Consider the following 21,389-nt stretch of genomic DNA (forward strand, 5'->3'; position numbering starts at 1 on the left):
TACTTCTACGCATATTTCAACAGTGGGGATTCCTGACAATAGACCTCTTTGCAACCACACAAAATACCAAATGCCCCCGATTTTGCCCCAGGGCAGGTCTTGGCATACAGTCCTTAGGCGACGCGTTCCTCTTCAAGTGGAACACTCCCCTCCTATATGCCTTCCCTCCCATCTGTCTCCTGACCTGAGTGATCCACAAGATCAGGCAGGATGGGGCCACAGTAATCCTAATGGCCCCCGCATGGACTCGCCAACTATGGTAGCCATCCTGAGAAGGTAAGGATATGTATCCATCAATCACACTCCAACTTTGGCCTCATCTGTTGTCCCAGGACTGAGGTCGTGTTCTGCATGTGGGCCTGCAAAAACTCCATCTCAGAGCATGGCTCCTCCATGGCTCACAGGCTCTGAGATGACCTGCTCGGAAGAGGTACAAAACATATTATTAAATGGTCATAGAGCAACTACCTGTTGCACGTACATGCTCAAGTGATGGCAATTTGAAGCCTGGTGCCAACAAAAACAGATGGCATCCATCTCACTCTCATTACCCTCAATATTAGATTACCTGTTAGAGCTTAAAAGGTCAGGTGTCTCCATGAGTTCAACAAAAGTCCACCTATCCACCATCACAGCCTTTCACCCCAAAGTGAATCAACATTCTGTCTTTGCTCGCCAGCTAATCAAACGTTTCCTCAAAGGACTCAACAACGTCTACCCTGAACTATGTGAGCCAACTACACCATGGGACCTCATCCTGGTTCTTCATGCCCTCACCCGTTCCCCATTTGAACCCATGGCGACATGCTCACTACTACACCTTTCCATGAAAGTGGCATTCTTTGTGGCAGCTACATCTGCCAGACGAATAGGAGAGCTGGGGCCCTTCATGGCAGATCACCCATACGTGGCCTTTTTTAAAGATAAAGTACCCCTGAGACCACACCCCAAGTTTTTCCCGAAAGTTGTCTGTTTTCCACCTTAACCAACCCATTTACCTACCGACATTCTACCCCAAACCCCACACAGATAGAACGCAGTCCACGCTTCATACTCTCGATGTACAGAGGGCTTTAGCCTTTTACATAGACAGAACAAGGCCATTTCGTAAATCACCCAGACTGTTCATATCCATCACCAAACGTTCCAAAGGGAGTGCTATATCTAAACAAGGACTCTAAGTGGATCTCTGGTTGCAAAACAAAAAACAAGCCTGTGCTATCATCAGTGTGCCCGCCAACCCCCCAAGGGGATTCGCATGCATTCCACCGGAGCCCTGTCAGCCTCCATGGCTTTCCTGAACAATGTACCCATTACGGACATTTGTAGAGGTGCTACCTGGGCCTCAGCCCATACCTTTACACAGCACTACTCGTTAGAGCAACAGGCAACATCTGATACCTCGTTCGGACTCTCTCTACTGTCATCTGTCACGACTTCAACTCCGAAGCCCCCTCCTTCCACCAGAGGGCACTGCTCTGAAGTCACCTAAAGTGGAGCACTCACAGGGACAGCACTCGAAGAAGAAGAAAATGTTACTCACCTTGTGCAGTAACTGAGGTTCTTCAAGATGTGTGTCCCTGTGGGTGCTCCGCTATGCTCCCTCCTCCCCTCTACTTCGGAGTTTCTTACTCAGCCTCTCCAGTAGAGAAGGAACAGAGTGGGTTTTTGTCGCACAGCATCAGTTAACTGTCTGAAGCAGCAGGAGATGGGAACCACAAATGTGCGACCCAACCGGGCACTGCTACCTTAAATCTCCAGCTATGGGCACAGGGGCGCATCAACACCTAAAATGGAGCACTCACAGGGACACACATCTCGAAGAACCTCAGTTACTGCACAAGGTGAGTAACCTTCTCTTAAGGTCTGAAGTGTGTCAGCTGCTCACCAGAGTATAATGTGGCCAGTCTGCAGCTCTGTGCAACTGCTGAGGCAGTATATTAAAACTCCAGTGCGGTGCCAGAGCCACATCCAAGCAAGCCCACTCTCAACCATGCACATAAAATCCATTTTCACTGTTTTGTGTGCTACTGCAAAAATGATGTAGGTAGAAACCACAGTGAAATTGGGATGGATTTTTGTTCTTTTCCATTATTAGCTCTTGCCTAGGTTCTGATGGTATATAACTTCATAATTATTCCAGTATTCAGGTTTTTTGGTTGTAGATGAGTTTGTGTACTGCTCCTAAGTGAACAAAGCAAGCAAAAAAGACAGTTTTCTTGGGCAAAAAGTAAGGGAGGAGGTCACTTGCCAAAATCACAAAAGTGGCAAATGAGATTTTGCAAAAAATTCAAGTGAAGACTAAACGTTTAAAACATAGAATTTTGTGATTGAAATTTGCAAGGTTCTTAGGATTTTTGCAGTTTTAATATTAAGTGTTTTGCTACCTTAACTCTAGACCTCCCTATCATGCTTGCCTATATTTTTATTACATGTAATTTCAAGACAAAAAAGGAAGCTAGAACAAACAGTTTACTGGACATTTTCAGAAGTCCAGAAAATAGATGCAATCCATGCTTTGGTTTGTTCTAGTCAGTGGGGTAACAAAGGTATTGCAGAAACAGAGTCAATAAAAACAGTTTATTTTTTATTTAAATCAGATTTTAATTTAAATTAAATGCATTTTTATTTAAAATTTAATTTTAAATTATGACAAGCTACATTAAAGACCTAAACTTACTATAACAAATTCATTTAAATTAAAAAAAAATAAGTAGGACATTTTTGTTGCCAAAGTTTTAAACCATTGAACTGATGGAAGTCACTGGCTAAGCCACCTGGAACTACAATTTGTTTAAGGGCTAACCCAGCCTTTGACAGCCTTTTGCAGGTAGAAAGAATGTTTCCTTCATTTCAGTTTATTCAACTAGTTCATCGCAATGACTTGTTCATTCAAAGTTAAGAAACCAATTGGGAGTTGAAAAAGCAAGGAAAGCTTATTTTTCCACTTCCAATTTGTGAATAAAAACTAAATGAGGATGACATCTACTATGCTATATACCGTGCAATGTACAGTTATACAGTAATAAAACCTCCCTACTCCTACTTGATATTTCCCTTTTTATCCAGCTAAGGATCATTTGTTCTGTTAGCCAGCACATCACACTGGGAGTTCAAGTTGAGTTTTTTATCCACTCTGACCTCTAATTCATTCTTTCAGTCACTGCTTTCCAAATTAGTCCCATCCTATGAGTATGACCTTCATTCTTTCCTAGATGTATTACCTTGTTTGCGGAGCATGAAATTATCTGACTTCAGGAAATCATAACAAACACAATAGTATGCCTCCCCAGCGATACAAGTTACAGCAAACACATCAAACCTGTCCTCTGCTTCTGACATTGGCTCTCTGTAATGGGGTGAAACCTCTTGAGCACCACTTGGTGGCTGGGTGTGATTCTGCAATCCTTTCCCCCGCTCCTGGAGTCTTCTGTAGGTTGTCAACTTAGCTTGGCAGGTCTTCAGTGGCTTGGCCCTCTGGCCTCATCACACATTCAAAATTAACTGCTTTTGGGGTAGCAAAGAGTCCAAAAAAGACTGTCTGCCTGCCCTCACCAGGGTCTTCAGCCCCAGCTCTGTGCCTTTTAAATTCAGCCCTTTGCTTGAGTTTCAAAGTAAGCCTTGTCCCCTTCTTGGGGTTTACACCATTTTACTATTGGCTAGTGGTGGAACCTGGGCCCGTCCATTACTCTGGGTTTCAACTCAGGGACCCTATAAACAGCAGCTGCATCCCATTCTCTTCGATTCGTTGCTTCTAGTTCCCTGGAGCTCTTCCTGCCTTGCCTCTTTATCTTCACCCCTTACCACAGGGTTGTAGTTCTCAGGTCTTCTCTCTCCCAGTGTAAGCAAATGCAGCCAGAATCAAAATCTACTTATCCTTCGAGGTCCTTTGTCCAGAAAGAGAACATAAGAATGACCATACTGGGTCAGACGAAAGGTCCATCCAGCCCACTATCCTGTCTACTGACAGTGGCAAATGCCAGGTGCCCCAGAGGGAGTGAACCTGACAGGTAATGATCAAGTGATCTCTCTCCTGTCATCCATCTCCACCCTCTGACAAACAGAGGCTAGGAACACCATTCCTTACCCATCCTGGCTACTAGCCATTAATGGACTTAACCTCCATGAATTTCTCCAGTTCTCTTTTAAACCCTGTTATAGTCCTAGCCTCCACAACCTCCTCAGGCAAGGAGTTCCACAGGTTGACTGTGTGCTGAGTGAAGAACTTCCTTTTATTTGTTTTAAACCTTCTACCCATTCATTTCATTTGGTGGCCCCTAGTTCTTATATTATGGGTACAAGTAAATAACTTTTCCTTATTCACTTTTTCCACACTACTCATGATTTTATATACCTCTGTCATATCCCCCCTTAGTCTCCTCTTTTCCAAGCTGAAAAGTCCTAGCCTCTTTAATCTCTCTTCATATAGGACCCGTTCCAAACCCCTAATCATTTTAGTTGCCCTTTTCTGAACCTTTTCTAAGCACCTTTATTTGCCCCTTTGGTCCCAGCTGGGAACTGACCTGCTTAGGCCTGCAGCTCCTTTTATCTGAACCTGCTGGGCTCTCATTGGCTGCTTCTGTGAGGCCTTTCTAGGCAGGCCTGGAGGACTCACTTTCGCTGCTCCTTTCCTGGGGCAGGGTGTTATAGGACTGTGGGCCATCCTGTAGGGAACCGTAAAGGCCAGGTACACCCTGTCCCATTCCTGTACAACATCATATCATATTCAACTTTGCTATTCTCATCTTCAAGGGATTTAGTGGTCAGGGCCTGGGATCCCTAAAAGCTTAGCTGAAGCTCTGGTACAAAGACCACTGTTGATATTTTCACTTTGACACAGTAGAATTGTCTACTGCAAGGGTAAAGCTCAACTGTGTAGGAGACAGCACTTTCTTGGGGGCTACTCCCAGACTTAGGGAACAAACTTGCTAAGGATTTGAGAACTACTAAAACATTACTGTTTTCTATTCTAAGTGCACGGTAATACTTGGCCCTGCCTTCACTAAGAAAAACCTATAGCACTTCATACATAAATATACAGTTAAAGTAGTTAAATCCTTGTACAATTTTCTCTTTGGTGAAAGGGAGGGAGAAAGAAGACATTACTTAATACGCTACTGGCAGCTTGTGATGAGGTTCATTCACTGCAAAGGGTGCCTCCTTGTGGCCACATCTCGGGATCATCTCCACTCAGTTCTGACATCCTCTTCCTCACACCATGGCCCCTCTCTCTCCAGGACTTGGGGTGCTCCTTCTTCGTAACTCAGCCCTTTTGGCAGATCACTATAGTCCTCCCTTTCCAGGGTAGCAAAGTCTTTCTGGACCAGCTGTCTGGTTGGTGTCTCCAATGCTCTTGTGCCACTTCCCAGTGGCTGGTAGGGGAACCAGGCCTGCCCTCTGAACTGGGTTCCAGCCCAGGGACCCTATAACAAGCAGCCAAGGTCAGCACGGTCCTGCCCCTTACTGCTGTTTCCCTGGGCTTCTTCTTACTTAGTGCTTTTAGGCTTCCTTTCCCCCCAACTTCTCTGGGATTTACCCTTCTTCTAGGGATAGAAGCCTGGGGCTTTTTCTCCCTCCTGGGTTTTCACCTCCCCTCTGCTCCCTGGAGTGACTGCAGACTCTCTCCTGCAGCCCCCTTCTGCTGCAAACTTCCTGGCTTTATAATCCATCCTACTTAAGCCCAGCTGAGCCTCTTGTTCATTTAAGCCTGGTTTTCCTCAGGCCCACATTAACCCTTTATCACTCAGGTATCTTTTGCAGGCATACAGCAATGCTACACTGAGTTGATCAGACCTAAATACAGGGTGTGGATTCAGAGTACATTGTATATCCATGTTACATAGAAACCCTCTCCCTTTATATACAGTTACACATTTAATTGCATTTACTGTACAGTGTATTACACATTTTAGGGTTGGCTTGGTTACTTTGTAGGAACCAATCTCTGTACAGCATGCTCTGTCCACGCACTGTCCATGTTCACCAACTCTTTACCTGTTTTCCCGACTTATCTTGTCCATTGTTATCTTGTAAGTGGTTCTCTGGGTGTTCTTTTCCCTTATCTTAGCTGCATAAATATTATTAGATGCCCTGTGCTGTTTGGAGGAGCAGAAAATACAGGGAAGAAAAAACATCACCCCTGGAATCCTAGTTCTACTACCTACCACGCAGCCCCCTGGCAACAGTTGGGTGTTGCTTGTGTGTATGGGCTGAGTGAAAGGTTAGAAATATTTAAGAGCATAAGAAGGCCATACAGGTTCAGATCAATGGTCCATCTAGGCCACTATCCTGCCTCTGAGTGTGGCTGGTGCCACGTGCTTCAGAGGGAATGAACACAACAGTGCAATTATCAAGTGATCCATCCCCTGTTGTCCAGTCCTAGCTTCAGGCTGTTGGGGGTTTAGGGGATACCCAGAGCATGGAGTTGTATTCTTCCCCCCCCGCCCCATCTTGGCTAATAGCCATTGATGGACCCATCCTCCATGAACTCATCTAATTCTTTTTTGAACCCAGTTATACTTTTGGCCTTCACAACATCCCATGGCCACAAGTTCCACAGTTTGACTGTGCATTGTGTGAAGAAATACTTCCCTTTGTTTGTTTTAAAGCGGCTGCCTATTAATTTCAGCAGGTGACCCCTAGTTCATGTGTTATGTGAAGGGATACGTAACACTTTCTCCATACCATTCATGATTTTCATATCACCACTCAGTTGTGTCTTTTCTAAGATGAACAGTTTCATACGCTTTTTAATCTCTCCTCATATGGAATCTGTCTCATCCACTTAAACATTTTTGTTGTCCTTCTTTGCACTTTTCTAATTGTAGTATAATTTACTAAACATTATGTTTAAAATATTTAGTGTCTGAATCAATAGGTTCAATGTAGGCAGATTGTTTCAGACCTTCATTGTCAAGATAACTGAGGTCCGTGCAATTCAGTGTGTGGAACATTAAAAATAGGATCACTCTTGGCTGTGGATGTATTTATGTTGAAAAGCCCATGATGCATTTTGTAGGAGTAAGGTTTGCCCAAGTTACTGTTACTGTTAAAAAAGTAACTCCCTCCATATTGTGCAGCATCTTGTGCACTTTTTGGCTATGGCCTTTCATCCCAGAGGCAGCTGAAGTTCCTTAATACTCTCTGTGTGTAATTAAGTGCTTAATGATTAAAGGTCCAACATAAAAGTATGATAGTATTTTAGCACATGCTACACAGTGAATCAGAAGGGCGGCTTTGTTGGGATATCTCTCCAGAAAATGTCCTAGCCTAATGACAGTGAATGGTAATGACTGGTACTTCAAGAGAGCAAAGATTTACAGAGTCGTTGTCATGGAATTAGGGCCTTTATAACAGCAAAAACAACGAGGAGTCCGGTGGCACCTTAAAAACTAACAGATTTATTTGGGCATAAGCTTTCATGGGTAAAAAACCACTTCTTCAGATGCATGGAGTGAAAATTACAGATACAAGCATAAATATACTGGCACATAAAGCTTATGCCCAAATAGGGTGACCAGATAGCAAGTGTGAAAAATCGGGACAGAAGGTGGGGGGTAATAGAAGCCTATATAAGAAAAAGCCCCAAATATCAGGACTGTCCCTATACAATCAGGACATCTGGTCACCTTATGCCCAAATAAATCTGTTAGTCTTTAAGGTGCCACCAGACTCCTTGTTGTTTTTGTGGATACAGGCTAACATGGCTACCCCTCTGATACTTGATTTATAACTGCAATGATTGATGTTTTAGAAATGCCTGCAGTAGATATTACTCTTATCTGTCCATTTCTGTGTTTCCCTCTAATGGTATTTCAGTTAAGTTTAGTGTCCTTTCCTTACATTGGAACTCAAAGACAATATTTCATCTTTGTTTTATTTTTAAAGATTGTTTATCTTCCTTTTAAAAAGTTGTAAATAGTGAAACAGTATTTTGGTGTATTTTCTAGGAACTAGCCAGCTGTGGATGGAATAAGAAAGAAAAACACATCCTCGCCCCTAATATTGTTGCCTTTACAAGGAGGTTTAATCAGGTAAATAATCTAATTAGATTTACAGAATTAACACTGCCCACCTGAATTTAACAAGGATTGAATTTGTTACTTCATTGATATACATAAATGTGCCACATCTGAATCCTATTAACACAGTGCTTTGATGGATTAGTAATCATAAAAGAGTTAGATTTTTTTTTCTTGAGAGTTGTTGGCTTTAAAGGAGATCAGTATGGGTGTAGCAAATATGTTAATTGTAACTGACTTGTAATTTTTCAGACTAGAGCTACATTTTAAATGCTGCAAGGGATGGATATAAAATAGGGTCATTTTAAGATGAGTATTACATGTTACTCAATGGACATGAAGAATAATAATGGATTGGTGGTGTTGGGTTTGGGCTTTTGTTTATTTATTTTGTTCTTTTTTGATGGGGGATTTTATTTATTTAATAACAGATGTGAAAACAAATTGCTAAATGTCAAGGGAATATTTTGCTTTCTGATAAAGACTATTTGATTATATTTCACTTCAACAACCTGCTTGCAAACAACAAGGTTTCTGGGCAGTGATCAATGGCTCCATGTCTAGTTGGCATCCGGTATCAAGCAGAGTGCCCCAAGGGTTGGTCCTCGGGCCGGTTTTGTTCAATATCTTCCATGATGATCTGGAGGATGGCATGGATTGCACCCTCAGCAAGTTTGCAGATGTCACTAAACTGGGAAGAGTGGCTGGAGGGTAGGGATAGGATACAGAGGGCCCTAGACAAATTAGGAGTTTGGGCCAAAAGAAATCTGACGAGGTTCAACAAGGACAAATGCAGAGTCCTTCACTTAGGAAGGAAGAATCCCATGTACTGCTACAGACTAGGGATTGAGCAGCTAGGCAGCAGTTCTGCAGAAAAGGACCTAGGGATTACAGTGGGCGAGAAGCTGGATATGAGTCAACAGTGTGCCCTTGTAGCCAAGAAGGCTAACGGCATTTTGGGCTGTATAAAGTAGGAGCGTTGCCAGCAGATTGAGGGATGTGATCATTCCCCTCTATTCGGCATTGGTGAGGCCTCATCTGGAGTACCGTGTCCAGTTTTGGGCCCCAAACTACGAGAAGGATGTGGAAAAATTGGAAAGAGTCCAGCAGAGGGCAACAAAAATGATTAGGGGGCTGGAGCACATGAATTATGAGTAGAGGCTGAGGGAACTGGGATTATTTAGTCTGCAGAAGAGAAGAATGAGGGGGGATTTGATAGCTGCTTTCAACTACCTGAAAGGGGGTTCCAAAGAGGATGGCTCTAGACTGTTCTCAGTGGTAGCAGATGACAGGACAAGGAGTAATGGTCTCAAGTTGCAGTGGGGGAGGTTTAGGTTGGATATTAGGAAAAACTTTGTCAGTAGGAGGGTGGTGAAACACTGGAATGGGTTACCTAGGGAGGTGGTGGAATCTCCTTCTTTAGAGGTTTTTAAGGTCAGGCTTGAGAAGGCCCTGGCTGGGATGATTTAGTTGGCGATTAGGTCCTGCTTTGAGCAGGGGGTTGGACTAGATGACCTCTTGAGGTCCCTTCCAACCCTAATATTCTATGTTTCTTCCAGAGCCTGAGACTTTCTGGGGTTCTGATGTAACCCTCAGTAAACACGTGCATGTATTCACCTTGCATGTAATAAAAAGAAATGAACAATGAGTTAAAAAATTTTCCACTCAAGTTGCAATACAAAGCATAGTTTATCCTTATAACACTCTTGTAATTTAGAAAGGAAAAATCCTACCTAGCAAATCAAGTATATGCTAATTTTAGGAGCATTCCGAGTAACAATAACCATCAAATTGTGCTTAGAGTGCGCTCAGAAGTGGTTGTGTGATTTGTCATTGTGCACAGGCATCTAGATGAGGGGATAGTCAAGGTTAATCCTTAGTAATGAATAACTAAATGTTTAATGATATAAAAAGAAAAGAAGAGTTATTAAATGGTTAAGGAATCATATGCTTTATAATCGATTTTTAGAGTTTCCAGGTCAGGATCATAGCTGTGATGATAAATCTGGTAGCTTGTTTTTACCCAAGCAGGTTGGGGGTCATTCAGTTCATTGTTCAAAGCTTCCTTGGAAAATTACAGTCCAGAGGTGAGAAGCAGAAATGAAGACAAAGAAAATGATGTCACAGAGCAGTCGCCCTTTTAAATGTTCAGCCCAGGTGCATGGAAAATTCGTGGCAAAAGATGGAGTCTTAGGTCATGTCCTCATCATGTTTCCTTGCATGCTACAATGAGTCAGTGGCTCATTGAGTGTGTTTAGTCTCTTCAGTGGCCCGTTGTGAGAGTTGAGTGTTCTTAATGGACCATCAACACCTGACTGTCTAATCCTGATGTAAATCTGCCTGGGGGGTGTCACCCAGGAATCATAACATGTGTTTGAGATACAGATACATAACCAATATTCATAACTTCAGATACAAAGAGGATACATGCATATTAAGAGGATTATCATACTTAGCAATCTGTAACTTTTCCATTGATACCTTACATGACATACTTTGTACAAGATTTGTTGCAATTGCATAACAGTGGTAGCAACAACATCTTCCTTTTCATACATATCATATATGGTTATTATTAGATAGCAACATCACCCCCTTCCTCAGGTCTAGTCTACACTGGCAATGCTAAAGCGCTTCCGCATGCCCAGCAACCCTGAGTTTAGGAGGTGCCTCTCCTGTATGGAGGCCATACCTGTAACAGACGGACATTCCCGCTGCGTCCATTGCCTCAGAGGCCCACATTCCCCAGAAATGTACTTTTTGTCAGCTGCTGAAAGCCAGCTCCCGAAAATAACGGGAACTAAAGCTAAAAATACTTCTGATGGAGGGAGCTCTGCAACCTGCGGCTGACCTGGTCCCAAGTCTCCTCGGCGACGGGAGCCATCACCATAGCCTTCTACCTCCTAAGTAAGTGAACGAAGGAAGAATCTTTTGGATTCCTTATGTAAGACCTTCAAAAAGAGAGCCATGAGCCCTCACAGTGAGTCCTGAACCAGCCAGAGGAAAGCCCCAGCACATTCAGTCACTTCAGTACTGACCACTCCTAAACACAGTTCCCACAAGGCACAGGGTCATCCAGTGCAGACACCAGGAGTAAGCCTAAGTTTCCTCAGGGCACAGGTGCTGAGGCAGCGGTACCGCCTGTCAGAGATAGAAGCACAGACCATATCGCCTCTGTGAAGTCGGCGCCAATACAGAAACCCTCGGTATTGATGACAAATAGCAAAGCTCATCAGACCGCTCATCTCGGCCAAAATCGCCAATTGCCTCAGTACCGATGACCACAGCACCACAGGAGTTCAGATTTTCTAAGGACCTGCTGATATGTGAAACCCCAGAGTCCCCTTTACTCAGTACCAGGGTCCCTGTACCAGGCACATCTCGAACCATGGAGTCACCACCCAGTACCAAGCCATTCACCTCAGTCTCCTTATCTGTACCTCCAATGTCCAACGGAGATTCAAAACCTCCCCTAGTCATTACCACACTCATTCAGATTATGCTCCCTCCCGCCATCAATCCAGACTTTCCCAGACATATTTTCACTCTGGACCTCAACCCCCATGGTATGACCAACCATGGGCTCTGCCACCAATGCCTTTTCCACAGTCCCAGTGGCCTTATGGTATCCACGGACAGCTTATAGGCACCATGCCTCCTGGACATCCAGTGTCACCACCAGGAATCTGTGATGTGCTCTCCTTCTTCCTCTACATCCAGAGCCACAGAGCCTCCTGAGGAAATTTATGAACCACAGGAGATTGGGCTAGAAGAGGAGATACTCCACCAACTATTTTCTCTTCCTTCTATCCAGATGAGGCAGTGATGCCCCCTCCTTCATCTATGGCAAACGACTTCACGTTCAGGACCTTACAAAGCGGGTGGCAGATACACTACAAATCCCTCTTGAGGAGGTGAAGGACACCCACCATATGCTGCTGGACATTTTACATACATCCTCCTCCTCCTCCTCGAGGATCGCCCTCCCCATTAATGAGGTGCTTTTGGATCCAGCCAAACTCATTTGGCAAACACCAGCATCAGCCACACCAACTTGCAGGTGGGCTGATAAGAAGTATTATGTCCCCCACAAGGAATCAGAGTTCCTCTTCTCCCACACGCCACCTAATCCCATTGTAGTGGGTTTGGTGATCTCCCAGGGCCACCAGTACTATTCAAAATCCACCCCTTTCTATAGGGATTGGAAGAGACTTGACTTGTTTGGGAGGAAGGCCTGTTCTTCTGTGACTTTACAATTTCAAATTGCAAACTTACCAAGCTCTAGCAGCCAAATACGATGAAACGAATTACACCAAGCTTAACACCTTTATTTACCACCTGCCAGAGTCACACAGAGACCAGTTTCAGGCCATCGTACAGGAGTGGCTGTTAGTGGTGAAAACAGCAATCCTGACTGCGCTAGATGGTGCAGATACTGCAACCCTTTTGATTTTGAAAGTGATTGTGATGCAATGAGCATCGTGGCTGCATGTTCTGGAACTGCTGAAGGAGGTTCAGATGAGAGTTGAGGACTTCCCCTTTGAAGGCCCGAAGACCATTGCTGCACTCCAGACTTTGAAGACTCCAGAGCCACACTACAGTCGCTGGGGATCTAATACACCTGGATAAAAAAGGAAATTTAGGACTCAGTCCTCCCAAAAGTTGCATCCACCCCAGTACCCATCATAGCACTACTGTGAGCCACAATGAAAAAGGTTCAAATTTCAGAGGTGCAAACTATCAGGCCCTCAATCCTCCACGTCACAGCCTTCCATCTCGAAATACCAATTTTGATGCCTTGTTTGAGGCCCTGAGAGACCACTCCCTATGACTAAGGCTGCGAGTTTGTCACAGAGGTAATGGAAGTCAGGGATTCCGTGACTTCTGCAGCAGCTGGTGCTGCTGACTGCAGGGCCGTCTGAGCAGCTCAGGCAGCCCCGGGGCTAGCCGCGTTGGCCGCTGCTGTGGCAGTCTTGGGCCACCGCCCTCTCCCCGCCCCGCAGCAGCAGGAATTTGAGTGTGGGAGGGGGCTCAGGGCTTGGGGTTGGGGTGCGGGAGGGGGTGAGGGCTCTAGGTGGCGCTTACCTTGATGGGGGGGGCTCCCCAGACGCGGTGACATACCTCAGCTCCTAGGCAGAGCAGGCACCCCCCTCCCCCCATGGTTCCTGGCCAATGGGAGCTGCAAAGTCGGGACTTGGGGTGGAGGTAGCGTGCAGAACTGCTTTGCTATGCCTCTGCCTAGGAGCAGAGGGAGGGGGATGTTGCTGCTTCTGGGGAGGCGTGGAGCCAGGTAGGGAGCCTGCCAGCCCTGGCAAACCTCTCAACGCCAGCACCAGTGGGGGGTCCCAGGCTGCGTGCCGCCCCCCTGAGGACTAGTGGTGCCCCCCCGGGCAACGCCCCCAGCACCCTCAGCGCCTCCCGGGCCACCACCCATGTCCCCTCCCCATGACATTATTTCTCACTACAGATGCATCCCTCATAGGTTGGGGTGCACATCTCAACAACCTCACAACTCAGGGCAAATGGTCATCCATGGAGGCGCCTCTCCACATCAACCTCCTCAAACTCAGAGCAGTCAGGATTGCTTGCATTCACTTTCTTCCACTGATCAGAGGTACACATACAAAGTTGATAGCAGACAACATTGCGTGCATGTACTACATAAATTGTCAGGGCGGCACCCTGTGTGCGGAAATGGTAAAGCTATGGAACTGGTGCATTTGCCACAATGTTCTAATATCAGCATCCTACCTAACGGGAGAGCAGAACACAGCAGCGGACACTCTGAGTGGCAAAGTGGGAAATGAACCCAACAGTACGCCACAACATATTCTATCAATAGGAGACACTGATGATAGACTTGTTTGCTGCATATCTGAACAAGAAGTGCCCATGCTATTGCTCCAGGGCCACCTTGGACAGCACTGATTAGGTGGCATTCTTCTTCTTCCATCAGTCAAGCGCCTTCTATGTGCCTTTTTTCCGTTCCCTCTGCTGTTGAAAGTCCTGTTAAAAATAAAAAGAGAAAAAGTAAATGTCATACTAATTGATCCCACCTGGCCGAGATAAATGTCGTATCCGTACCTGTCACAGCTTGCAAGATGTCCACTGATTCCTCTTCAACTCACTCCTTACCACCTCTCACAGAATAAAGGGCACATTCTCCATCCCAACCTGCATATATTCTGTCTCAAGGCTTGTCTCCTTCATGGTTCTAACACACAGAGAGTTCCTGCTCCTTGGAGGTACTGGAAGTGTTACTACACAGTAGAAAATGGGCTACCCATTGTACTTACCTGCAAAAGTGGACTAAATTTCAGGTTTGGTTAATTTCCTGACAAATTACCCCACCATTTTCTACCCTTCCCATGGTGTTGGACTACATAGTTGTTCTCAAGAGGTCGGGCCTATCCCTCAGTTCACTCAACATACACCCGGTGACCACAGCAACTTTCCATCAGCTAGTAAAGGGATACTCAGTTTTCTCCCACCCAGTTACAAAAAGATTCCTTAAGGGCATAGTGAACCTCTCTCCCCAACCCAGACATCCCATTCCAACATGGGATCTAAATCTGGTTTTAAAGAGCCTCACTAGTTTTCCCTTTTACCTATGGCCATTTGCTCACTCACATATCTGTCAATGAAGACAGCATTTCTGGTTACCTTCACTTTGGCAAGGAGAATAGGAGAAATAGTGGCGCTAATAATGCACCCCCCTTTTACAATATTCTTTAAAGACAAGGTTACTCTTTGGCCCCACCCAAAGTTCATCCCCAAGGTGACCTCATCTTTTCACATAAACCAGTTGATTCACCTCTCAACCTCTTACCCTAAGCCTCACCGTGATAACAGGGAGGCCATACTGCACACACTAGACATTAGGAGGGCCCTGGCCTTTTACCTGGATAGGACGAAGGCCTTTAGGAAATCTCCTAAGCTTTTCCTTTCCATTACGGAAGGGTCTAAAGGCTCAGTGATATCAGCCCAGAGACACTCCAAATGGGTCTTGAACTGTATTAAGCACTGCTATCATGTTTGCATTGTGGTACCTCCATCTGAAATCTGCACGTAGTCCACGAAGTTGGTTTCTTCCTCTGTCACCTTCCTCAAGAATGTTCCTATCTCGGAAATCTGCAGAGCTGAAATTTGGGCGTCTGTTCATACATTCACAGAACACTATGCAATTACTGGAGACTGCTTCATTTTCAGCTCCACAGTACTGTCATCCATAACAGACTTGATGCCGAAGCACCACCCTTCCATTGAGGATACTGCTCGGGAGTCACCTACAGTGGAGCACCCATAGGGACACTACTCGAAGAAGAAGAGAAAGTTACTCACCTTTTGCAGTAACGATGATTCTTTGAGATGTGTGTCCCTATGGGTGCTCTGCAACCTGCTCTCCTCCCCTCTACTTCAGAGTTCTTGATAGGGACTCTGCGGTAGAGAAGGAACAGAGGGTGGTTTGCCCATGCAGCGCTAATTAGCCTTGAGACAGAGGACGGGGCAGGGTGTGGAGGGGAGAGTGCATGTGCTGGCTGAACGGACACTGCTACCAAAGATCTCCAATCAGAAATGCAGGGAGGAGTGGAGCATCCACAGGGACACACGTCTCAAAGAACCATTGTTTCTGCACAAGGTGAGTAACTTTCTCTTCTTGAAGTGATTTGCATTGTTTATTGGACTGTTAAAACATGTTTAAAGAGCATGAAAGAAGGAGAGACTTTGTATAAATTAAATGAACTTCAAACTGGACATTTCAACAGCTAACAGAATGTTGCTGGAGAAACTGCAATTTGAGCAAGCATAATTGCGAAGTTGACCAAGGGATGTACCACAAAGAGGCCCTGAAAAGTGACTTGCGGCTCACCAGAGCAAACTATCCGATGTTCAAGTTATGTCCCAAGATGGTTGTACCAACAGCTATGCCCTAAGCTGCCTTACACAAACTAGTGTGACAAGATGTGTGACAAGATGTGTGGCAGAAAGAAACTAGAAGGTTCCAGCCCCACTTGCAAGAACTAAAAAGGTGATGCTTCATTTCCTGATTGCATGGTGAGAGGAGGCCAGCTCTCATTGCGGTAGGACCTTTCGAATTTTTGGCAGAGTACGGGTTGCCATCTGATTTGGTCCATGCCAGCACTTCCAAAAAGAGATAACAAGTTATCCCAACAGAGATGGGATAAAATGGTCTTTTTCTGTTAGCACATTGTTTCTGAAAAGCTGAACACACCTGGAAGGGAGAAGACTGAGGTCCTGGGCTGACCACCTGGGAGTCCTGCTGTTGATATCAAGTTCATATCTCAGGCACGTTTAACTGTCTCTTTCTATTTTCAGTAATTCAGGTTGCCTGTTAGTACACTGAGAAAAAACTATAATTCATAGAATCATAGAATATCAGTGTTGGAAGGGACGTCAGGAGGTCATCTAGTCCAACCCCCTGCTCAAAGCAGGACCAATCCCCAATTAAATCATCCCAGCCAGGGCTTTGTCAAGCTGACCTTAAAAACTTCTAAGGAAGGAGATTCTACCACCTCCCTAGGTAACGCATTCCAGTGTTTCACCACCCTCCTAGTGAAAAAGTTTTTCCTAATATCCAACTTAAACCTCCCCCACTGCAACTTGAGACCATTACTCCTTGTCCCATCATCTTCTACCACTGAGAATAGTCTAGATCCATATTCTTTGGATCCACCTCTCAGGTAGTTGAAAGCAGCTATCAAATCCCCCCTCATTCTTCTCTTCTGCAGACTAAACAATCCCAGTTCCCTCAGCCTCTCCTCATAAGTCATGTTTTCCAGACCCCTAATCATTTTTGTTGCCCTTCGCTGGACTCTCTCCAATTTTTCCACATCCTTCTTGTAGCGTGGGGCCCAAAACTGGACACAGTACTCCAGATGAGGCCTCACCAACGTCGAATAGAGGGGAACGATCATGTCCCTCAGTCTGCTCGCTATGCCCCTACTTATACATCCCAAAATGCCATTGGCCTTCTTGGCAACAAGGGCACACTGTTGACTCATATCAATTGTCTCCATCCTTCACGCCACCTGTATTTGCAGTGTAAACTCTGCTATGAATAATAACTAAAATGAAAGGTGATGACTCAGCAAAGATCTGGTGACAAGTAACACAGTGGGATAACCCAAATCAGTCAAATGACCATTTTCTGAAACTGGTAACTAATTAGTAAGGAAGTGTACCTGCTTGTGTCTGTACTTTAAAGATGGTCAGAGTTAGTGTGTCTCCTTGTTTTGTAACAGGTTCAAATCAAGGTTGTAAAGTGATCTGAAACTCAACAAGTTACTGTTGTTAACTAAGATTGTTGAACACTATGTATATTTACCATAGTTAATCGCTTCATAATGCCTTTCCAATTTTAGGTGCACACAGTCATAAAACAGAGTAAGCGTACAAGCTTCTTGAACTGCACTCATAAGAACGTAAGAATGGCCATACTGGGTCAGACCAAAGGTCCACCTAGCCCAGTATCCTGTCTTCTGACAATGGCCAATGCCAGGTGCCCCAGAGGGAATTAACAGAACAGGTAATCATCAAGTGATCCATTCCCTGTTGCTCATTCCCAGCTTCTGGCAAACAGAGGCTAAGGACACCATTCCTGCCCATCCTGGCTAATAGCCATTGATGGATCTATCCTCCATGAATTAATCTAATTCTTTTTTGAACCCTGTTATGGTCTTGGCCTTCACAACATCCTCTGGCAAGGAGTTCCACAGGTTGACTGTACATTGTGTGAAGAAATACTTCCTTTTATTTGTTTTAAACCTGCTGCCTGTTAATTCCATTTGGTGACCCCTAGTTCTTGTGTTATGAGAAGTAGTAAACAACACTTCCTTATCTACTTTCTCTACACCAGTCATGATTTTATAGACCTCTATCATATCTCCTCTTAGCCTTTTTTTTCCCAAGCTGAAAAGTCCCAGTCTTATTAATCTCTCCTCTTAAGGAAGCTGTTCCATATCCCTAATATTTTTTTTGCCCTTTTCTGAATCTTTTTCAATTCCAATATATCTTTTTTTTGAGATGAGGGAACCACATCTGCACACAGTATTCAAGATGTGGGCATACCATGGATTTATTTAGAGGCACCCTTATATTTTCTGTCCTATTATCTATCCCTTTCTTAATGATTCCCAGCATTCTGTTCTCTCTTTTGACGGCCGCTGTACATTGAATGGATGTTTTCAGAGAACTATCCACAATGTCTCCAAGATCTCTTTGTTGAGTGGTAACAGTTCATTTAGACCCCATCGTATATGTATAGTTGGGATTATGCTTTCCAATATGCATTACTTTGCATTTATCAACATTAAATTTCGTCTGCCACTTTGTTGCCCAGTCACCCAGTTTTGAGAGATCCTTTTGTAGCTCTTTGCAGTCTGCCTGGGTTTTAACTATCTTTAGTAATTTTTTATCATCTGCAAATTTTGCCACCTCACTGTTTACCCCTTTTTCCAGATCATTTATGAATATGTTGAATAGGACTTGTCCCAGAACAGACTCCTGGGGGACACCACTGTTTACCTCTCTCCATTCTGAAAACTGACCATTTATACCTACCCTTTGTTTCCTATGTTTTAACCAGTTACCAATCCATCAGAGCCCCTTCCCTCTTATCCCGTGGCAGCTTACTTTGCATAAGAGCCTTTGGTGAGAGACCTTGTAAAATGACTTTCTAAAAATCTAAGTACACTATATCCACTGGATCCCCACTCAGTCTGTATACTCTGTCATAAATGTAGAAGTTCATGTTAAAGGAGTGTGGGGAAGTAGGTTAAAAGGATTGACTACTATAGATCCACTGGGAAGGAGACCTGGGTGAACTGGCATGTATTTAATTAACCAAATTGTCTTGCACTTTAACTTTGTATGGGGGGGGAAGGCGGGAGTTTTCGTTTTACATTTTGCTTTTGTTTTTTCTTTCTCCTCTGTTTGGAGGGACTCATAATCAAAAATCTAAATAAAGTCACCTTTCCTATATAGTGATTGAATATAGGTGTTATTTTCTGTAGTGGTTTTGTGATTTGATTCTGAAAATCTGAATGATTATATTGACCAGTTTTCTAGTTTGTTAGCCAAATCCTAGTTCACTACTGTTTTTGTTGTCTTATATCCTGTTCTATCAGTTGTGGCTATTAAGGATATTTAATTAAACTTTATAAAACTAAATTAATCTCTCAAGTCCTTTTGTTTAGTTAAGCCATTGAAATTAAAGAAAGGTGGTGTGGGTAATCAGTTCAGCAGTTGTTTGTTTAATACCACGTCTTTCTTACAAGACTTGTATCTTTCCTGCTCCTTACCTGCATTTGCTTTAGAGAATCAAGACAGTTTATAGATGTTTAATATAATAAAGGTGGGGGTTTTTGCGTTAAATTCAGATGTATACGTTTCTTTATAGGTCAGTTTCTGGGTTGTACGAGAAATTTTAACAGCACAGACCTTAAAAATAAGGGCAGAAATATTGAGCCATTTTGTGAAAATAGCTAAGGTAAGTGTGCATTTTTATTATTATTATTATTATTCAAAATATTCTTTTTTTGTCTGTTTCTCCACTCATATCAACTGTCTCTTTAGACCACTGAAGAATAAAATTCTTGATAGCACAGCTCCTGCTATCCCACTAAGTACTTGGTCATGGTGATACACAATGTGACCACCACAAACTGATCTGCTTGTACATAGCTAGGTACAATGGGCAGCGAGCTTTTTTAACTGGCTTCTGCTACAAATATTCTAGTTTAGCGTGTTTACAAGTTTAAAGGTGATTTATCTTGCTGCTATTATGCTGTTGAGCTGCGTTGGAGCCATGGGCAACATAATTACCAAAACAAATTTTTGTTGCTAGTATTAGAGCTGGTTGGAAACAAATTATTTCTTCACTGAAAATTTTGACCAAAAATTGTTTTCATCAACATTTTCCACAGAAAATTTAGAATTGGTGGCAAAAAATTGAAAGCCAAAATATTGTGGCTAAAAACTGGAATATTTCTATTTTGACACACTGTCATAGAGCCTAATGAAGCTGGAATTCTGAGGCCTGATCCTCCCATTCTCTGCTATAGGTAGGTCTCACCAGTTAGACGGCAGTTTTAGTGATGCACCACAATGTCACCTTTTGGGACTTGTCTACATGCAGATTACTGCGCAATAATCCAGATGTGAATGTGCACCAGTTTGCTGCTCAGTAATGTGCTGCATGGATACTGCTACTGTGCATTGAAAGTTCTGGAGTGCAGTTTGTCTTAATACACTTTCAAGTAGTATAGTAGTAAGCTAAGCCATGCTCCACGACTTTCAGGACACTGTAGCTGTGTCCATCTGGACTCAACTGCGTGGCAAGCAGGTGTGCTCTAGATTCATACTCTGGCTTTCTGTGCTGTAACTTCCCATGTAGACAAAGCCCTTGGTGAGGGGAGCTGTGCATCATGGGAAGATGTAGTCCTAATAGGGATTCAGGTCACAGAGGACAATTGGAGCATTAGGCATGTGATGGGGTGAGCTCCCCACACTAGGCCTGCAAGAGCTGGGTTGGGTCAGGTGGGTCCAGTCAGCTAATTAGGCTGCTTCAGGCTGAAGGCAGCTGGTTGGAAAGAGACTCACTTGTGCAGGAACATGCAGGGCCTGTAAAGGCAGGTAGCAGGCTACAGACTGGGCTGCTGAGAAAGGGCAGTCCATCCCTGGGAAAAGGGAGGAGTGTTTGGGGGCAGCTGGGAAAAGCTGCAGGAAGGCAGGCAGCAGTCTCTCCCTGGGAAGTGGGAGGAGGGTTCTTGGAGTTGGTACACCCAAGAGAGAAAGGGAACCAGGTGTTGTAGGAAGTAGTCCAAAGGAAGAGCAGTGAGGGCAGAAAGAGGAAACCCAGAATTGCTGAGCTGAGGGTCTCTGGACTGGAACCTGGACAAGAGGGCAGGCCTGTGTTCCCCTACCAGCCACGGAGGGAGTAGTACTGGTGCAGACTGCCTAGGACTGAACCTCATAAGTAGGAACACTGAGTGACCTAGCTGGAGGACTAAGTCAGGAAGAGGATGCTGTGAGTCCTGGAGCAAGTGGAGCTGCAGACTAGAGTCAGAGTGACAGCATGCAAGCCGCGGACAAGGGTGTCGGCCTTGAGAGTTAATCCCCAGAGTGACTAGGAGGAGGCACCAGCACAGCGGTGAGTGGAGCACCCCATGACGAGGCATATGAGTTACAACTTCCCAGAGGCACCCTGGCAGCATTTCAGAAATGAAGCATTTTGGTTTTTGTTTCTTTCCTCCCCAGTGCAGCTGGAGGAGCCAGTTCTACTATCTTGTGCTAGAGTTTGTGTCCCTTGGTTTTCTGTGTCCTTCTCTGTTGGCACCCCCCGCCCCC

At 44.4% G+C, this 21,389-nt stretch overlaps 1 protein-coding gene across 15 annotated transcripts in view; it reads left to right on the forward strand.

Annotated features, from left to right (window-relative positions):
• Nucleotides 1-21,389, forward strand: part of RALGPS1 (Ral GEF with PH domain and SH3 binding motif 1) — a 375,247-nt gene that overhangs the window by 79,140 nt on the left and 274,718 nt on the right. For 11 of the 15 annotated variants that reach the window (XM_037879494.2, XM_037879497.2, XM_037879496.2 and 8 more), the window contains 2 exons: nucleotides 7,950-8,033; nucleotides 19,441-19,530. In XM_037879494.2, coding sequence (XP_037735422.1) covers nucleotides 7,950-8,033; nucleotides 19,441-19,530 — 174 coding nt within the window. Of the gene's footprint in view, nucleotides 1-7,949; nucleotides 8,034-17,404; nucleotides 17,569-19,440; nucleotides 19,531-21,389 lie in introns of all 15 variants that reach the window. The other 4 variants (XM_037879506.1, XM_037879508.2, XM_043530551.1 and 1 more) reach the window with 2 other exon arrangements.

The sequence above is a fragment of the Chelonia mydas genome, chromosome 16 (assembly GCF_015237465.2).
Source record: "Chelonia mydas isolate rCheMyd1 chromosome 16, rCheMyd1.pri.v2, whole genome shotgun sequence".
Lineage (NCBI taxonomy): Eukaryota > Metazoa > Chordata > Testudines > Cheloniidae > Chelonia > Chelonia mydas.